General features: G+C 37.0%; 1 protein-coding gene across 1 annotated transcript; it reads right to left on the bottom strand.

Annotated features, from left to right (window-relative positions):
• Positions 1-8996: 8996 nt before the first annotated feature.
• LOC127836181 (uncharacterized) lies at positions 8997-11301 on the bottom strand. Its single transcript, XM_052362665.1, has 3 exons — positions 11178-11301; positions 9926-10669; positions 8997-9270 (listed from the first exon to the last, which is right to left on the bottom strand). Exons 1-3 carry the CDS (start codon positions 11209-11211, stop codon positions 8999-9001), a joined length of 1050 nt encoding a protein of 349 aa, XP_052218625.1. The 5' UTR covers positions 11212-11301; the 3' UTR covers positions 8997-8998.
• Between the last annotated feature and the right edge of the window lie 6881 nt (positions 11302-18182).

The following is an 18182-nucleotide window of genomic DNA, read 5'->3' as shown; positions in this document are numbered from 1 at the left end:
GTGCTCCTCATTGATAAGCGGCTGCTTCCTTTATCAAGACTCATTATTGCAATTAATAATACGTGTCGCGCTTCGCTCTCTATAGCGCCTTTATTAGTAACTAGGTGGTTGCTAGGATAGTGGAACAAAAAGGTTTTAATGTGTTTACGACCCCCCACCCTCTCACACATATATTTCATGGGCATAATAAAAACAAAAAATGGTTACAATAAAACAGCATATTTATTTAAACTAAATTGTCTTCATCAAAGCAAAAAGTTAACATAGAACACAAATAAAATAATTTTATTCTACTGGGACTCGAACCTTGGACCTCTCACATGTGAAGCGAGCGTGTAACCACTTCACTACGGAACCGCTTGAAAAATCACCTTCTTACTAAGATATTAAGGTAGTGGGAGCCTAATTGAGTACTTTTCCTTTGTTATTATTTCCACATAGTAATTGTATATCACAACTAATTGCAAAATTTTAAAACTTTTACCAGCCGATTAACTTTTTATACTTGGTTGAATACACCTACCCTTGACTCGGTTGCGCGTTTTCTATGGATTTACCCTATATCCAAATTATATAGTTTTTTGTAATGGGATATACATATATTTTGACAATTAACTTAATAAACGTACTCGACTGGATTTTGTCAGTAGATATAGAATTTAAAAAGTGTCATTGAAAGAGAATTGTGCCTTTGATGTCAAATAATATATGCACTTATCTGGATAAAATGGCAAAAACGACAACAAATGGCTCAGTGACAAGAAACTTTAATTACGTTTTATGTCACTTGTAGCGTGATGAAATGCATATATTGTACATATTTATTTAACACAACATATTTTCAACACACTGAATGAATTTCAGGAAGTTTTACCGTTCCTATCTCAAGAAATTTTACTTTGATGAATTTAAGTATAAATTTGTATATCACTTGTTTTTGGGGGTTTACTAGCTGCTTTACTAAGGCTTTCGACCTGGTCAGCAGACCCGGACTGTTCCGCCTTTTGAAGAAGATTGGTTGCCCTCCTAAGCTGCGCAGCATGGTGGTATCCTTTCACGAAGACATGAAAGGCACTGTCGTCTTTGACGGGTCATCCTCAGAGCCATTCCTCATCAACAGCGGTGTCAAGCAGGGTTGCGTGGCGTGCTTGCACCTACCTTGTTTGGCATCTTCTTCTCGATGCTGCTGAAGTTTGCCTTTGACTCGTCCACTGATGGCATCTACATTCACACCAGGTCTGACGGGAAACTCCTCAACCTCGTTCGCTTACGGGCCAGAACAAAAGTTACCAAAGTCCTCGTCAGAGAGATGCTGTTTGCGGACGATGCTGCCCTGGCCACGCATACAGAAGAGGCTCTTCAAAGACTCATTGACCTCTTCGCTACAGCATGTTCAGAATTTGGGCTTACTGTCAGCTTGAAAAATATCATGGGCCAGGATGCCAGCAACGTACCCTGCATTAAGATCGGGGACTATACCCTGGAGGTGGTGGAGGACTTCACCTACCTTGGTTCCACCATCAGCGGAAACCTGTCCATCGATACCGAGCTAAGCAAGCGCATCGCAAAGGCTTCAGCTACCATGGCCAGACTGACAAAGAGATTCTGGGAAAATAAGCTTCTGACAGAGAAGACCAAGACAAGGGTATACCAGGCCTGTGTCCTCAACACTCTGCTCTACGGTAGCGAAACATGGACGACCCTCATGCGACATGAACGCCGCCTCAACACGTTTCACATGCGTTGCCTAAAGTGCTTGTTGGAGATAAAGTGGCAGGATCGTATCCCATACAATGACATACTGAAACGTAATGGGATCCCAAGCATGTATGCCCTACTAGCTCAACGTCGCCTCCGCTGACTTGGTCACGTGCGTCGAATGGAGGATGGACGCCTACCAAAGGACGTCTTGTACGGCCAGCTTGCAACTGGCACGCGACCCGTAGGTCGCCCAGCTCTCAGGTACAAAGATGCCTGCAAGCGGGTCCTCAAAGCCTGCTGCATTACAGTAGAAACCTGGGAGACTCTTGCCGAGGATCGCACCGCTTGGCGACAGTTTTTACACAGAGGTATTGAGGCAGCTGAGGAAAGCATATACGGACATGCAACTCAGAAGAGAAGCTTGCGAAAAGCGCGCGCCGCCATCCCCCCGACTGCAAGCCCCTTTGTGTGCGTATTGTGCAACAAGGACTGCCACGCCCGCATCGGCCTGCTAAGTTACAGCAGGCGTTGTCCCAAGAAGTGACAAACAGAGCGCATAAACATAGTCTTTCGAGACTCAGCTCTGCCAACAACCAACAACTAGTTGCTTATTAAAAGCTACAGTTATAAACCATGACATGTGAAGAAATTAAGCTAATTTTGAATTAATATTGATATAATAATACATTAACAAGAGTACCGCATAACGGGTGCCACGCTCGGCTGCGAAAGCATGTCAGAATTTTTTTAGAGGTCACAGTGACCTTGATCTTTGATCTAGTGACCCAAAATGGGTGTGGCGTGTAGAACTCATCAAGGTGCATCTACATATGAAGTTTCAAAGGTGTAGGTGGAAGTACTGTGATGTTAGAGGCAACATTAAAGTTTTATATTAGAGGTCACAGTTACCTTGACATTGACCTACTAGGCTAGTGACCAAAAAATGGGTGTGATGTGTAGAACTCATCAAGGTGCATGTACATGTGAAGTTTTAAAGTTGTACGTGGAAGCACTATGATGTTAGAGGCAAAGTTAAAGTTTTGTATTAGAGGTCACAGTGACCTTGACCTTTGACCTAGTGACACAAAAATGGGAATGGCGTGTAAAACTCATCAAGGTGCATGTGCATATGAAGTTTCAAAGTTGTAGATGGAAGCACTGTGATGTTAGATGCAAAGTTAAAGTTTTATATAAGAGGTCACAGTGACATTGACCTTTGACCTAGTGACCCAAAAATGGGTGTGGCATGTAGAACTCATCAAGGTGCATTATACATATGAAGTTTCAAAGTTGTAGGTGGAAGCACTATGATGTTAGAGGCAAAGTTAAAGTTTTGTATTAGAGGTCACAGTGACCTTGACCTTTGACCTAGTGACCCAAAATTGGGTGTGGCGTGTAGAACTCATCAAGGTGCATGTACATATGAAGTTTCAAAGTTGTAGGTGGAGGCACTTTAATTTTAGAGCCAACGTAAAGGTTTTAGCACGACGGCGGACGTCGGACGGCGGACGACGAAGAGGCTATGAAAATACCTCGGAGTTTTCTCCGAAAACAGCTGAGCTAATAATGCAATCTTAAGGTCACCTAAAGTCAAAAGGTAACATATGAATACAGGCGCAGTTCACCACAAAATGTCAAAGTTGTCCCAATATTACGTAGCATAAAGATGTATAAGTTATCATGTTTCTTTAAACATGTAGCACAATAATATACAACTTATATTTTAATACAAACAGCCAGATTAATGACAACTAGATGTACATAATTGAGTATCAGTATAAAGCCATTGCGTGATTTTGACTGGCCGCGTGCCATTTGAAAGCCATATTATCTCGTTCCATCACTATTCGTCACTGAAAAACTGACCGATTTTATGGACCACTTTAGATAAAATATTTTTTTGCGTTTGTGACTTTTGGTAGTCCCTCATTGTTTTTAGCAATGAAAGTATCCCTAAAGTCATCCTCTCCGGAACTAGAAAATATGGCTTTCAAATGACACAAGGCCAGTCCATATCCCGCAATGTTTTCAGCTGTTGATCGCTTTAGAGTTCCTCTATGCAACAGCACGTCTAACAATCTAATGTTCTTTGCCTTTAAGGCTTTTCATGACTTAAACAAACTAAATTATGGATTGCAGTAACAGTAAAGATATGGGCCATATTGTCAGTAATTTTACATGGTTTTAGCAAAGATCCCAGTGCTTCATCATCATCAGGAGCACTGTGGGCGTTGCAGGTTGCCTGGAGAACACGTTCACTAGATCTTCCTGTTTGTGTGACTGTCCAGGTTACAATTTTTGAAAACCAGCAAAGAGTCAACAAAACTGCTTACACAATTACAATCGAACAATCATGTAGAGAATTTTAATTGATACACTATCAACACTTCCACCATTTACACGCATTATGCCATGATCATCAACAGAGATGCCAATCACTTTCTGAGCTTCGAAAGAAATTGGCACTGTTGTCTCCACAGGTGGTTAGCGTGTTGCTATGATATTAATTAGTGAAAACATCATTTTCAATGATAAATAATCATATTATAACGAAATAATAAATTTTATGAAAAAAAAATCACTATCAAATATATATATATAACAAGGTATGCAACTCAAAATCACCCCAAAACGGGGTGCATCGCTTTGAACAGCCATATCTTCATCAATTGTGCAGCGATTTTCACGATCTCGGTCTTATTCAACGCAGAAATGAATTTCCTTTGTGGAAATGTATATGTCTTGCAATATTTTTTACAAATTCTGGGTCAACTTTTAAGAAATAACACGATACACAACTCGCATGACCCAGTTGTCTCCACATATTTCGAGAACTTAAACCCGTCTTCAAATGCACAACAACAATCTGAGTAATATCAGGCCTTTCTGTACCTCGAACTGAAATACAAAAAAAAATCACACAATACTTATTTGATGAATTGTATAATTCCCCTTTAAGCTTCATTCTGACGCCTTATATGATCGTTGGTTATGAGAAAAATCAATTTTCAGAACAACAAGCACATTACATATTGACAAGTCGTCGAACTCAAATTATCGCTTGTGAAAAGAATTCACCATGTATATGAATAGCTCAGAATTTTAATATACCTATGCTCCTTCATAAGATTTATTACTAAAAGTAATAAATTTATTTTAAAAAATTGTAATATTTGGAATAGCTTTTAATATTTATATTAACAATCACAAATTTTTAATAATGTGCCTGCCCTCGGGTTCTAACCAAACATCTTTTTAAAAAATGTAATTTTACCAAACTATGAACACAGTGCCTTTAATAAAAAAATTATTGTTAATATGTTTCATGTTCATCTGGAATAGGAAATAAGAAGACAGTTGATGAGAAAAAATACTTAAATTTGGCAGCAGAATAGTCAATAACATTGTATTAAAAGTTAGTTTTTACACTCACTCCATTTCTTTCTCATAAGCATCAATAGCAGCCTTGTTAGACGACGCAGTGATATTTTCTTGATGGCCTCCCCAGCACGAGCCTCCATCTTCTTAAGATTTCTATTTGCAATAAGCGTTATGTTTAGAGTGGTTATGAAGTTATTTTCCTTCACCGGCCTGACCAAACTGACTTTCATTGCTGAAAAGAGAATTGAAAATGATAAGAACATGAAAACGAAATAAGGCCGTAGTTACTTAATAATGACGTCACAATGTATTTTCATAGAATTCATTCGTATCCTCATTACATTATTAAATAACATGAATAAGCAATCAATTGGATTTAACAACACAAATGCTAAAATTTGAAACTAAATTTGAAAACTGAATATGATGGGCACCGGAATGTTTCCTTATATATTACACGATAAACAAATATTTACTGGGAATGACACTTGGAATTTTAAGGGGTCTGAAAATGTGTAAGAAGACCAAAGATCACTGGCAATTGTACAATGAGTAAACATTGATAGAAATGGCAGGTTGAAAAATTAAGACAAGCATACCTGTTCCAAGCTTGGTCTTTACGTCAAAGCATGGCATTCCCCTGATCTTGAGATGGTGTTGCTTTCCATAAGCAACACGGTTGAGTTCTCTACAGTCATGGTTTTCACAAACAACGTGCAAATAACCACTAAGGCCATTTTGTAGTTCGCCAACAATGTTATATATTGTCAAAGGAATCGGACACATATTGCAAAACTGACCATACTGTAATTTGTTTAGCAAAACCTCCAACTCAATTAGTCAATCAATCTTCTTCCATCCCCCATCCACTTCTGCTTACTCTTTTCACGCCATTTAGCAAATGCGAATAGCTTTTACGTGAGTCATTTTACACAAATCGCCATCGCAGAGCTCGGTAAATGAATAATTGTTATCGAACACAACGTTGTCGATCCGTGTTTGCTTCTTTTTCGATTTTTCAAATCGCTCGCTTTTATTTCGCACTTTCATTTTGCTAAAAAAATGTCAACAACCGTGACGTCATGAACACAACTATTTTATGAAACGAATTAATTTAACTTATATTTGTATTGTATAGTTATTAAATCTTAAAGAGATACGCTCCTCCTAAACTCCTAAATAAAAAAATACAAATTTATTTCGTGTATTTAGTATAATTTCCGGACTTTACCGTAGATATCGCTTATAGCCGAAACGCTTTCCGAACATGGCGATATCGACCGACTATTCCCGATCTCACTAGGCACCTACTGCCTTAATAAGAGACTGTAGTGCAACGGTTATCAATAAAGCAATAAACCGCGTAATCGCTGTCGTCTTGTAATATTGAAGAAAATACGCGTTAACCAAAACTCGAACTGCAAAAGTCTGCGCTATTGTTAGAAAACCCACAAAAAATATTTTGATTATGTTTTGTTTTTATACAAAACCAGAAAGTTTCGCGTATTTGCTCAGTCCCTGTGATCTTTCCCTTCTGTTCAGTTATTAATTAAAACTATTAGCTTTGCATTATTGGCAATAAATGTTGTAATAAATGTAATAAGCAGAAATGCAGTACTTATTTACACTAATTTACACAAAAAATCAACACTATGCAAGATATTCTTAAAACAAAAATATATACATAATGCCATTGATCCGTAAAATAACTTCTCCTCCCATAAGCGAAAAAAACAAGTATTGCATACTAGTCGCCGCACTCCAGTGCGACGCCAATGAACATATCTTCCGTAACGTAAATAAAAAGTCGTGGGAATAACCTTTGCTCCATGGAAAAAGTTTAAACGTCCTTTCAACAGGTTTTATAATATAATTATCGATACCTTTGTCAGTTGCATCGTCATTCTTTTATATTTGGGCAGTGATCTGTGAAAATGGGATTGAATGCATGTGCGTAAAGTACCGTCCCACATTTGCCTGTGCAGTACGTAAGGCTAATCAGGGACGACACTTTCCGCCTTAACTACACTGCAGTTTTTTTTGCTAAGAAGTAACTTCAAACGAAAAATACCATAAAAGCGGCAAGTGTCGTCCCTGATTAGCCCGTGTGGACTGCACATGCTAATCTGGGACGACACTTTACTCACATGCATTGAGGTAGCGCACCTGTAATGATTTCCCGTGATTTCTTCGAAGATTGAAGAGCCTTTTTTACCTGTTTATTTATGGATATCTAATTTAAGCAGGTACTAATGTGAAGTCGACGCCGAGTGGTTAAGGCTAGACTAGAAATATTTTGGGATCTTCACGCGCAGGCTCCAATCCTGCCGTCCCACATTTGCCCGTGCAGTACTTAAGGCTAATCAGGGACGACACTTTCCGCCTTAACTAGTTTTTTGTTAAGAAGTGACTATCTTCAAGCAAAAAATACCATAAAAGCGGAAAGTGTCGCTCCTGATTAGCCGTGCGGACTGCACATACAAATATTAGACACTTTACTCACATGCATTAATTAAACCTCCTTTTCACAGCGCGGCTCAATTTTATTAAAACTGGACACCGAATCCCCCGCTTAATTTAATAGGACTCGGTAACGAGTGCTGTGCTTTGATGTGATGTGAAAATTGACTACAATATATGTGTTTATTTTTTTAAACATTGGGCCTAGTTCAAACAAGCGTACTGTATTCGTACTGTATTGCATTAACAGCAAATGTCCCTTCGTGTGTAGCCGTTAGCAGTTGGGGTAATCACGTGATAATCAAGATGGCGACGTCCATGCCGAGGCAGTTATTTTTCTCCGTCATATACCCTTTATTACTTTTGTTTTTTAAAGGGATCTTTTCACGCTTTGGTAAATTGACAAAATTGAAAAAAGTTGTTTCAGATTCGCAAATTTTCGTTTTAGTTATGATATTTGTGAGGAAACAGTAATACTGAACATTTACCATGGTCTAATATAGCCATTATATGCATCTTTTGACGATTTTAAAACCTAAAAATTATAAAGCGTTGCAACGCGAAACGATTGAATAATTTGGAGAGTTCTGTTTTTGTCGTTAAATTTTGTGAAACTACGAAGATTGCTTATATGAGGTATAAAATACGTCAAGTATGTGTACTCGGCGGAATAGCTCAGTAGGCTAAAGCGTTTTTACTTCAGGACTCTGGCAGGACTCCAGGGGTCACTGGTTCGAAACCTGGTCCGGGCAATGTTCTTTTCCTTTTTTTAATTTTATTCTTGATTTTTTACTTGAGCTTTTACGATCCAATGTTTACATTTATCAATATAAAGCATTTAATGAATAAGTTAAAAAATGCCAAAATCTGTGAAAAGGCCCCTTTAAATGGCGCGCACGTTCCAGCCATATTAGTAAAAAGGTGATTAGCCTTTATTTCGTTTTAAAATTCGCTTCATATCTCGACTTAACTCCACGCAAATTTTCTTAGTGGAGCCCTAATTAGGTCATCCCGAAATTTCGCAGCGAGTAAAGTCGAGATATAGAACGAATATTTCTATGAAATAAACGCCAGTAACTTTCTTGCTCATATGGCTGGACAGTTGGCGGCATTATAAAACATAAATATACAAGTAATACAGGGTTTAAACGGCGAAAAACACCTGCCTCGGCATTGATGTCACCATCTTGACAATCTCTTGATTACCCCCCTCTGGTTAGTGTCACAGTATTAACCCATTAATGCCCAGTGGACCCTACCATCCTTCTAAATTGGATCAATTTATTTCCAAAAGTGGGGTTGTCTGGTATATTTATTTCTTTATTTAGAATATTTCTTACAGACATTTCTTTAAGCAAACAGCGCAGACCCAGATGAGACGCCGCATTATGCGGCGTCTCATCTGGGTCTACGCTGTTTGCAATGTCCTTTTTTCAGGACGCTAGGCATGAATGGGTTAACAGCAAATGTCCCTGCGCGTGTAGACGTTAGTGTCCATGATCGAGACACGACTCTCACTATTGGCATCGTCGTACATCTTGCATACCTTGTCCAAAGTCGAAAAAGAAAACGTTGCGCACTGCTCAAGTCGTAGACACTTATCCGCACACATTGCACGTGACATTACGGAAGTCGTTGATAAGGGCACCATGGCAACGCCCATAGCCGTGTTACGTGATTCTAGAACGAAGTACCCTTTAAACTGCTCGCATGAAGTTGATCCTGAAACTATTTTATTTGATACTTGGTTGTAGAAAAAAGATAGTACAAACAGACCGCGTCAATTGAATGCTCGAATACTGTATTTGCTATTATGTTGCATCCATAATAATCATACGAAAGTGTGTTATTCGGAGTTTGTTGTAAGTGTGCCAGTGCTTACATACAGTGAGCTCGAGTGTTCTTGCATTAGTTATTTAGTGCATTAATGCATAATGTCGTTAGCTTGACAGCAGTGAGCTCGAGTGTTGTTGTATTAGATATTTAGTGCATTAATGCATAATGTCGATGGCTTTACAGCAGTGAGCTCGAGTGTTCTTGTATATGTTATTTAGTGCATTAATAATATAGAATGTCGTTACCTTGACAGTACGAGTGTTCTTGCATATGTAATTTAGTGCATTAATGCAGAATGTCGTTACCTTGACAGTACGAGTGTTCTTGCATAAGTTATTTAGTCCATTAATGCATAACGTCCTTAATTTGACAGTTGATAAATGAATATGAAAACTAATGTGGGTAAGCGAGCAAGTTACACTTCGTAGATAAATTGTGTCTCGTTTTACTTTTAAACAAAGCTTTGTTAAATAGATTGCAAATATAACCAATTAATAAAAATAATTTAACATATACAGGATTGCCTCTTATGAGTCTAGAATCTTACCAGGCGTGGAAGGATACGATGAGGGCCATTGTCCAGGTTTACACTCATCTACAGCTGTCATGACGTCACCATTTGGAATCTTATTGTCATACATGACGCAGCATATTGCTTGACCCGCAAACGCTTGGCTAGACGTCCCGTTCAACCTTCCGCCTACGCGCAGTGTTCCTGGCAAACCAATGCGAGGATTGGTGCCACTGTCTAAAAGTCTCACAAGACCCAGATCGGCTTGGGATTTCATGAGTTTCAGCTCTGATTTGCTTTCGTCGTACGCGATAGCGAGATTGACCCATCCATCTCCACCCATATCTGGCACTGATGAAACAATTTGCCCAAGTGAGTCACCTGTTCCACTCACCACATCGACAATGACGTGCGTAGTGTTGCACCAAAGTACAATGTCCCGGATTACCTTAGGGTTCACGATGGGGCCCGCATCTTGCTGATAGTGGAAAACGGTTCCACCGGAAGTGCTGCAGGCTTTTACTGTCAGAACAAATGCGAAATCTCCCAAAGTACTTACAGAACCTGACACGACTCTTAAATCAACGTAGGAACGTCTGTCTCCAACAAACTTGATGGCGCTGTATCCCAGATATTGATTCGAATCTCCAAGTTCTTTTCTGCATCCGACTTTCCCTCCTTCGGCCGTTTGTTTAATGATGTCATAGGCAGGGTCGGCGAAAGCAAGTGGCCATGTCATGATAGATGATGAGTGGCCGGGTGCAAATATCAACGAAGTAACTGGTATAAAAGCGGTTTAATAATAATAATGATAATAATAATAATAATAATAATAATAATAATAATAATAATAATAATAATAATAATAATAATAATAATAATAATAATTGTAATAATAATATAATAATAATAAATATATAATAAAAATAATAATAATAATAATAATAATACTAATAATAATAATAATAATAATAATAATAATAATAATAATAATAATAATAATATTGAAAAGAAGACGAAGAAGAAGCTGAATAATAGCAAAAATTATTATTTATTGCTATTATTATTAGCAATATTATTATTATCGAAAAGATCTTGCTATTATAATATACAAGTTCATGTTATTATTATCATAAAAATTTGCTACATTTATCTTTTCGCGAACACAACCAAGATAATAATTTAACGACAACATTGAATATGTGGTCTGAGTACTTTTAATATTATTAACTTTAAAATTACTTTTTGTATTGAACATATCCTTAAAATAAATGCAAACGGTACTTACACAAGAACGAAACGCAGCAATTTACGGGCGTCATTGTTGGGTATCTTCGTACATATAAGCAAGGGTATTACTACACTTGTCAAATATAGTTCCAATGTGGAGGAACGCGACACTAAAGTTCAATAACACAGGGACCTATAAAACTAATATGTGGTAGTATGACGTCATCAACTGTCATTGGCAACAGACACCTTAAAGGAGTATGTATACTGCTAGTTACAATCAATTTGTATTATGCTTGTCCTTGGAAACTTTTTTAATGGATTATATTAATGAGTCTCGTTAAGGGAAATCTGGGCTTTATGCGCGCGCATTAAGTGTAGTCTCAGATGCGCAGGTGCACTCCGCACAGGCTAATCACGCACGACATTTTTTCGCTTTATGGATGTTTTAATAAATGAATACAGTTCTTTTCTTCACCATTAAGTTCGTCGAAAACATCGGAATGATAAGAACATTTGCTTAATGCTCAGTGTGCATTAAAGGTTTAAAAGTTGACTCAGCGATGCAAATTCCTGAATACAGATTTCATTATATCCCAGTGCTTATTGTGGAACTTTTTGTCGTAACGCATTACAATCTGAATTTTCAAAAATTAGTTCGGGACAGAACAATTTGAATTTTATATAAATTAAATGTAAACGATGCAATAACACGATGGAAATATTAATAAAATTACAATTCAAATTAAAACATCATCTTATTTATAGTGAAAACCTTTAAAATATGAGTCGCGTTCTGAGAAAACTAGGCATAATGCGTGTGCGTAAAGTGTCGTCCCAGATTAGCCTGTGCAGTCCGACACTTTCCGCCTTAATTGGATTTTTGCTAAGAAGAGACTTCATTGAAACGCAAATTGTCATAAAAGCGGAAAGTGTCGTCTCTGATAAGCCTGCGCGGACTGCACAGGCTAATCTGGGACGACACTTTACGCACATGCATTATGTCCAGTTTTCTCAAACACGACTCATATGACCATTTTCCATCTGCACCTTTAAAGTTTTCGTAAGAAGCGGAAACGAACACTAATCCAGTTCGTCTAATTGGCTTTTCTGGTCGGCTTGTCATCCATCTTTTAACAATAAACAATGAAGTCCACCGAGTGTGAATCGGACGCATCTTGTTCAAATCTGAAACACACGTTTGTCTTCCATTCTCTAGATCAATATTGCACTTAGTTGTTTATCATTAATCAGCGGAGTTTATTTAATTGAAATGGTATTATCTTGTAATTCCGAGGGCTCAAAAAATTCAAACAATGGTGGGACATTTACACGTGTCATAAATATTGCTTTTCGATAGATCTTGATTTTTTTCTCGGAGTGGATGTCATTAGCTATCATTATTTACGTTTAATATCTGTCTTTTTTACAAAAGTTCTGAAACGTAACACGCAATGTATGGTTTGCCTTACATTTGTACAATTGGACTAAAAGTACGTAAATCATTTTTCATATGATTGAATACAGCACAATACTTATCAACATTAACCGATAGAACCGAAGTTCAGTAAAATGATATAATGAAGCTTCGGTATTTTTGCTGACAAAATAATAAATTTAAGTGGATGCTTTCAAAATTAGAATTTGCGAATCCCAAAGTGGTCTTTATCACGATTTATATCCAATAAATGAAAAAGTTTTCTGAGTATTGATTGAGGCTATAAAATATTGACGCAATAGTCACTATAGAGAATATATATGGGCCGTACTCTGTGAAAAGGCGGTTTAATGCATGTGCGTAAAGTATCGTCCCAGATAAGCGAATTGTCGTCCCAGATAAGTAAAGTGTCGTCCCAGAAAAGCCTGTGCAGTCCGCAAAGGGTGATCAGGGATGACACTTTACGCTTTTATGAAATATTACGTTTAAAGAGAGTTTCTTCATAGCCAAAATAAATTTTAGGCGGAAGTTATCGTCCCTGATAGGCCAGTGCGAACTACACATGCTAATCTGGGACCACACTTTCACCCCCTTTTCACAGAGCGCGGCTCATATTATGAAAACGACATACAAGCTCTATATATCATAGTTTCATTTTCACCGTTTCCAAACCGTGCATACTTGTGTTTATGTAAGTGATATTTCTCTCTACATCTACGCTAAAAATTGTAATGTTTTTCGCTTTAAAAAATTAGAAACCACCTACATCAACAACAAGTATTTCTTTGATGATGTAACTGACATGTCTGACAGCCATTTTATGCTACATGGGAATAACGTCACTGTATAGTCAACGTGATACGATATAAAGGATATTTTCGGGTAAGGTTGAGTATCGATTTTTTCATAAGTTAGCAGATAAATAATAATATTTTTACATAAAATATGACTACATTTCTGGAGCAAATATGTGTGCTCAAACGGTGTATAACTTTGTAAATCGAGGCGAATACCAAATTGAAGATCCATGTGGACCATAATAATATTGCTAATTGCGACGTCACCGAAATTACCGTTTGTCTCAACGTAACTAAACGCGTCATTTTCTGTCATTTAGATGTACACCGAATATTCTTTCTAGAGGGGAAAAAAATTAAGATACATGTAGTTCGATGAGAAGTCCCGCTTTACTACAATGCCGCATCCAGAGTTTCGACTCCCCCCCCCCAATCATGTCGGCAATCACGTAAAATCTGTTAAAAATTTGAACATTCGGTGCGTTGATAAACCCATGCGAAAGACCTCGGACCTCGGACATTTCCAACAAAGTTTGCTGAAGTCCGGTATTGTTTCCAAAACTGAGGTCCTCGTGTCCGAAAAAAATCGATTTGGTTGGAAACGAAAAAGAAACTTTGAGTTTGTCACAAATATTATATGGACTGTTATAGCTATATTTCACTTACCGGTAGATAGATGGATTTCTGATAAAATAGAAGGGTGTTTTAACAAAAAGCGGACTTGCTATATCTGTGTTGGTGACGAAACAAACTTATAATGCCTTTCTCAGAAACAGCCGAATCATGCGCGGACTTTCGTGACACAAGAAAAACACAACCGTTATTCCTTTGTTGAAATGACTTTTACTGGTTTCAATCCTTTTGATAATTATAAAGCGATACCGGAGAACCAGAGGACCTTCGCCTGTTCCTCAACCTTATCAACATATTATTCAAAAGTTAGCATTTCAAGCGGCTGTAAAGTTTCGCTGATTGCGAATACGTAGATAACATTACACAATCAGCATCAATTTACATGACTCAAACTTGAAGTAACATAAATATTGAAAATCAACGAATATTTCGTTAAATTAAGTTAACTCATCAAAAATGTAATTGTTCCATTAAGCAATAACACAAATTTCAACGCTAGATGTGGTATGGTAACAGAGAAATAACGAGGTAGACAATGCTCGTTTTTTGGGGCACAATATATTCCATTTTAATTTCCCGTAACGATATCTATTCATACGACACACGAATACTCATATGGTACATGAACATTTGTTGAATATATTGTCCCACAAAAAAATCTATGTTACCAGACCACATCTAGCGTTGAAATTTGGCAATTGCTATAAGGAACATTGATTTTGTTTATGTGTTAACTTTATTTTTCGAAATATTGTACGAGATAGTCGTTTATTTGTATTTGTATGTGTATGGGCTTTTAATGTTTTTATTTTGTGTAGAAATGTCAACTATATCCGTATGATCTCTGAGGAAAAGCCATCTGACTCGAACTCCGATTAGACAGATTCAAAAATTATTCCGAATCACATGAGTTATTCTACACGCATGAACTATTATGGCATTTAATTTGTACTTCACTTCATGTTTTGAGTGTCAATTATAATTGTTTCTAGTGATAACATTTAAACTACTAGTGTGTTTAGCTTTACTGTTTAAAAAGATATGTAATGTATACAACATTTTACAAAGCGTTTTTCAATGTTAATTAATAGTTTTGTGAATTGTGATAAAAGAACAGCCAGGCCCGTAGCCAGAGTTTTGAAAAGGGGGTGCGAATTTTTTTCCATCGACGATTGTTATTAAGCAACGAAGTGGCGAAGGGGTTATGTGCGGGAGGGGATGTCCCACTCCTGCAATCGGGGGCTTTGGAGATCCTCCCCCTAGAAAATTTTGAAAATGAAACGTAAACTACTGCATTCTGGTCACTTTTTAACTGTATTTAGAGACTGAAGTTATAGTGCATTTTTATATGAAATGTCACTTTCATTGATCATACTCAGTGACTTATCGACATGAATATGATATAACATACATGTATTTCCCACCACGTTTTTCAATAACCACCTTTTTTTATCAGTCACGGATATACATCATTTTATACGGTGTTTAATCCGACACTAGTAGGCGCGCACACACTTTGTTTACATATGCAACAACACATTTATAGAATGTTAAATCAAACAATAAGAACGGTATAAAATATCATTATTTATTGGAATCTTGGAATCTTGATAACATTGGTGTGTTTCACCATTCCAACATTCTACCATTCATAGAGCGAGCAAATTAAATGGAAATATTTGACTTTTTTCAAAACAATTGTTTGTCTGCTACTATGGATAGTACCAGAGGGTTAGCATTGCTCTAAACGTGCTAATAGTGTATTGTACAACAAACACTGATTAACAAAACTGGGTCTTCTCTAATCTGCATCAATACTAAAAAGAAATGAAAATGGTATAACAGGTTACTTTATTTTTGTGTAAACTATTTTTTATCTAATAAGTTATCTTTTCTAAACGAATTTCAGAAAAATATAACACTTAAGGCTTCATTAAGACCCTATAACCACAAACTACTGGCCCTATGGTCTCAAATTCCTTAACAATGTATACCAGGACTTGGAAAAAAAAGATGTACGTATTTGCCCATTATATGCTTAAGGCCCGTCACAGTTGATGAACATTAAACGTTAACGTCCAGATCATATGTTATAACGTTTTAAATTCATTATAAGAACAGTTTGAGAGAAGGACATTTCGAGTATCAAGTTTGACATAATTAAAACATTGTGGAAAGTTATGTATGTGGAGCAAAACAGATGCCATTAAGTGTTGGTAAACTACACAAAAAGCTTCATTGCTTTGTAGAAATGATTTGTTTTCTTGTCATTCAAAAACAAGCAAAATTAGCTTGTCTTGAGCATAGCTGATATTTTTGTTGCTGGAAAACCATTTAGGGGATCCGAAAATGGTTGTATGGGGATATAACAAAAAGACAACGCAGTCTGTTGACTTGTTATAAGTCATGGCTACATCATTTTGTTATGATATCTATTAAAGTTATGGCTTTAACAGACACTAATAATCATTCAGTATTTAATATATATAAATGTGTATCGATTTTATACGGATAATAGTGCAAGGTTAATAATTATGCATTATACAGACAACAAAACAAATATCCATTTATAACAAAGATTCCAATTCCATTTTTCGGGGACTGGCTTCCTAGATCTTCTCAAATTTTGCTGTCAAAACTTCTGTTGATTTCAACAATTCTACGGTTAAAAATTGTAAATAAAAATCACGTGCTATCTTGGGAATGAGTTAATCGAGAAATTAATTATATGGTGACCTGTCGGTTTCATATTGAATACAACATTATTTTAACGCTTAAATACAAAGACTCACTGGGTTCCTGGAAAAAATAAATAACCCTTTTTGCGTCAAATAAAGTTGGTTGCAACTTATAGTACATTTTTTTACTCGTCAAAAAAGATTGGGTGCGAACGCACCCAACGCACCCCCCCCCCCCTGGCTACGGGTATTGAACATATATTAATTTAGTGATCATTTTATTTTATTGTATTTTAATTGTATCTTCGCTTCTTTCGTAAACAAGGACAAGGCCCGGTAAAATCTGTGTTAGGTCCCGTAAGTTTCAAAACATTACAGGACTTGATGTCCTCAAATAATTTTGTTTGTCTTTGGCTTGCGTATGTATTAAGTGGAGACTGATGACAAATGTGAGTTTCATGTTAACCGAAAGTACCGTTTGATAAAACGATGCGGAGAACGTGTATTTGACCGAGACGTTGTCTGCATACTTTCTGATATTCATATCGGTTAATATTGTGCGCAGTTAACTTAGTGCGATAGTTCGATAAAACTGTCCTATCTAATGGTTATGATGGCAAAGCATGCAAATACTGCGTTTGTTTCTAATTATGTTCTTTTGAACGCGTTCCAGAGTTTAGGTATTACATTAACTAATTGATATTATATCCAGACCATATGTGAGGGTGAGTATAACATACAAGTCGAACTGATATGCTTCGGCACAATGTTGAAAATAGACGATAGGAATCAAGCTTTTCGTGGCTTCCCTGGCGTTTGCGTGTAAGAGTTCATATGAGCCTCATCCTAACGGGTACACAAAGGTGAGCCATCTCCACGCAGAGTTGTCGTTCCTTGCTCTCAAGCACATACTGGTTCCAGTCAAATCCCTGCGCGGAGGTTGAAAGGTGTTCTAAAGAATTGACGCCAACCTCCGCGCAGAGTTGACGGGAATCAGCATACCTGGATCAAATCCCTGCCTACATAACCAACGACATGATGATAGCCTATCCACGTGGTGCAATAATTTTACCGTTGTTACTTTTACTTATTTAAATTTCGGTATTTTTTTTAAATTATGAACTTAATCTTATACACTATTTATAAAATGTAAAAGAAAATGATGCTTCTTTTCATAATATAATGCTAAAAAAACTACCAAATATGGTAGGATTTTCTGGTGCTGGTAGAGATTGTATATGAGAGCAAGGAACGACAACTCTGCGTGGAGATTGAATCGACGCTACCAATCGTAAAGTTGTGTAACTGAACAGCTCATGGAGCATGTGCACTAGAAATACAGATAATGTTACCAAAGTACGCTTCACGGTTACCGTTTGTTATGATTCCCGTTGTTGAGGCTTTGGAAATGGATCGGATGAACTTGACAGCAATGTCGTAATTAAAATGTAGACATTTTATAAGAAACCAATGTATGCCGTTTACATCGAAACGGAAGATTCGACGTCAAAATCAGT

Source organism: Dreissena polymorpha, chromosome 6 (genome assembly GCF_020536995.1).
Source record: "Dreissena polymorpha isolate Duluth1 chromosome 6, UMN_Dpol_1.0, whole genome shotgun sequence".
Taxonomy (NCBI): Eukaryota; Metazoa; Mollusca; class Bivalvia; order Myida; family Dreissenidae; genus Dreissena; species Dreissena polymorpha.
The sequence above is the reverse complement of the archived record's forward strand: the minus strand, read 5'-3'. Positions and strand labels throughout refer to the sequence as shown.

Coding starts and splice junctions, on each gene's coding strand:
- LOC127836181 (XM_052362665.1), bottom strand. CDS start 11,211: ATGACGCCCGTAAATTGCTGCGTTTCGTTCTTGT. Junction 10,670..11,177: donor TTGCTGCGTTTCGTTCTTGT/GTAAGTACCGTT, acceptor CTTTTATACCAG/TTACTTCGTTGATATTTGCA. Junction 9,271..9,925: donor ATCGTATCCTTCCACGCCTG/GTAAGATTCTAG, acceptor CAAATAAAATAG/TTTCAGGATCAACTTCATGC.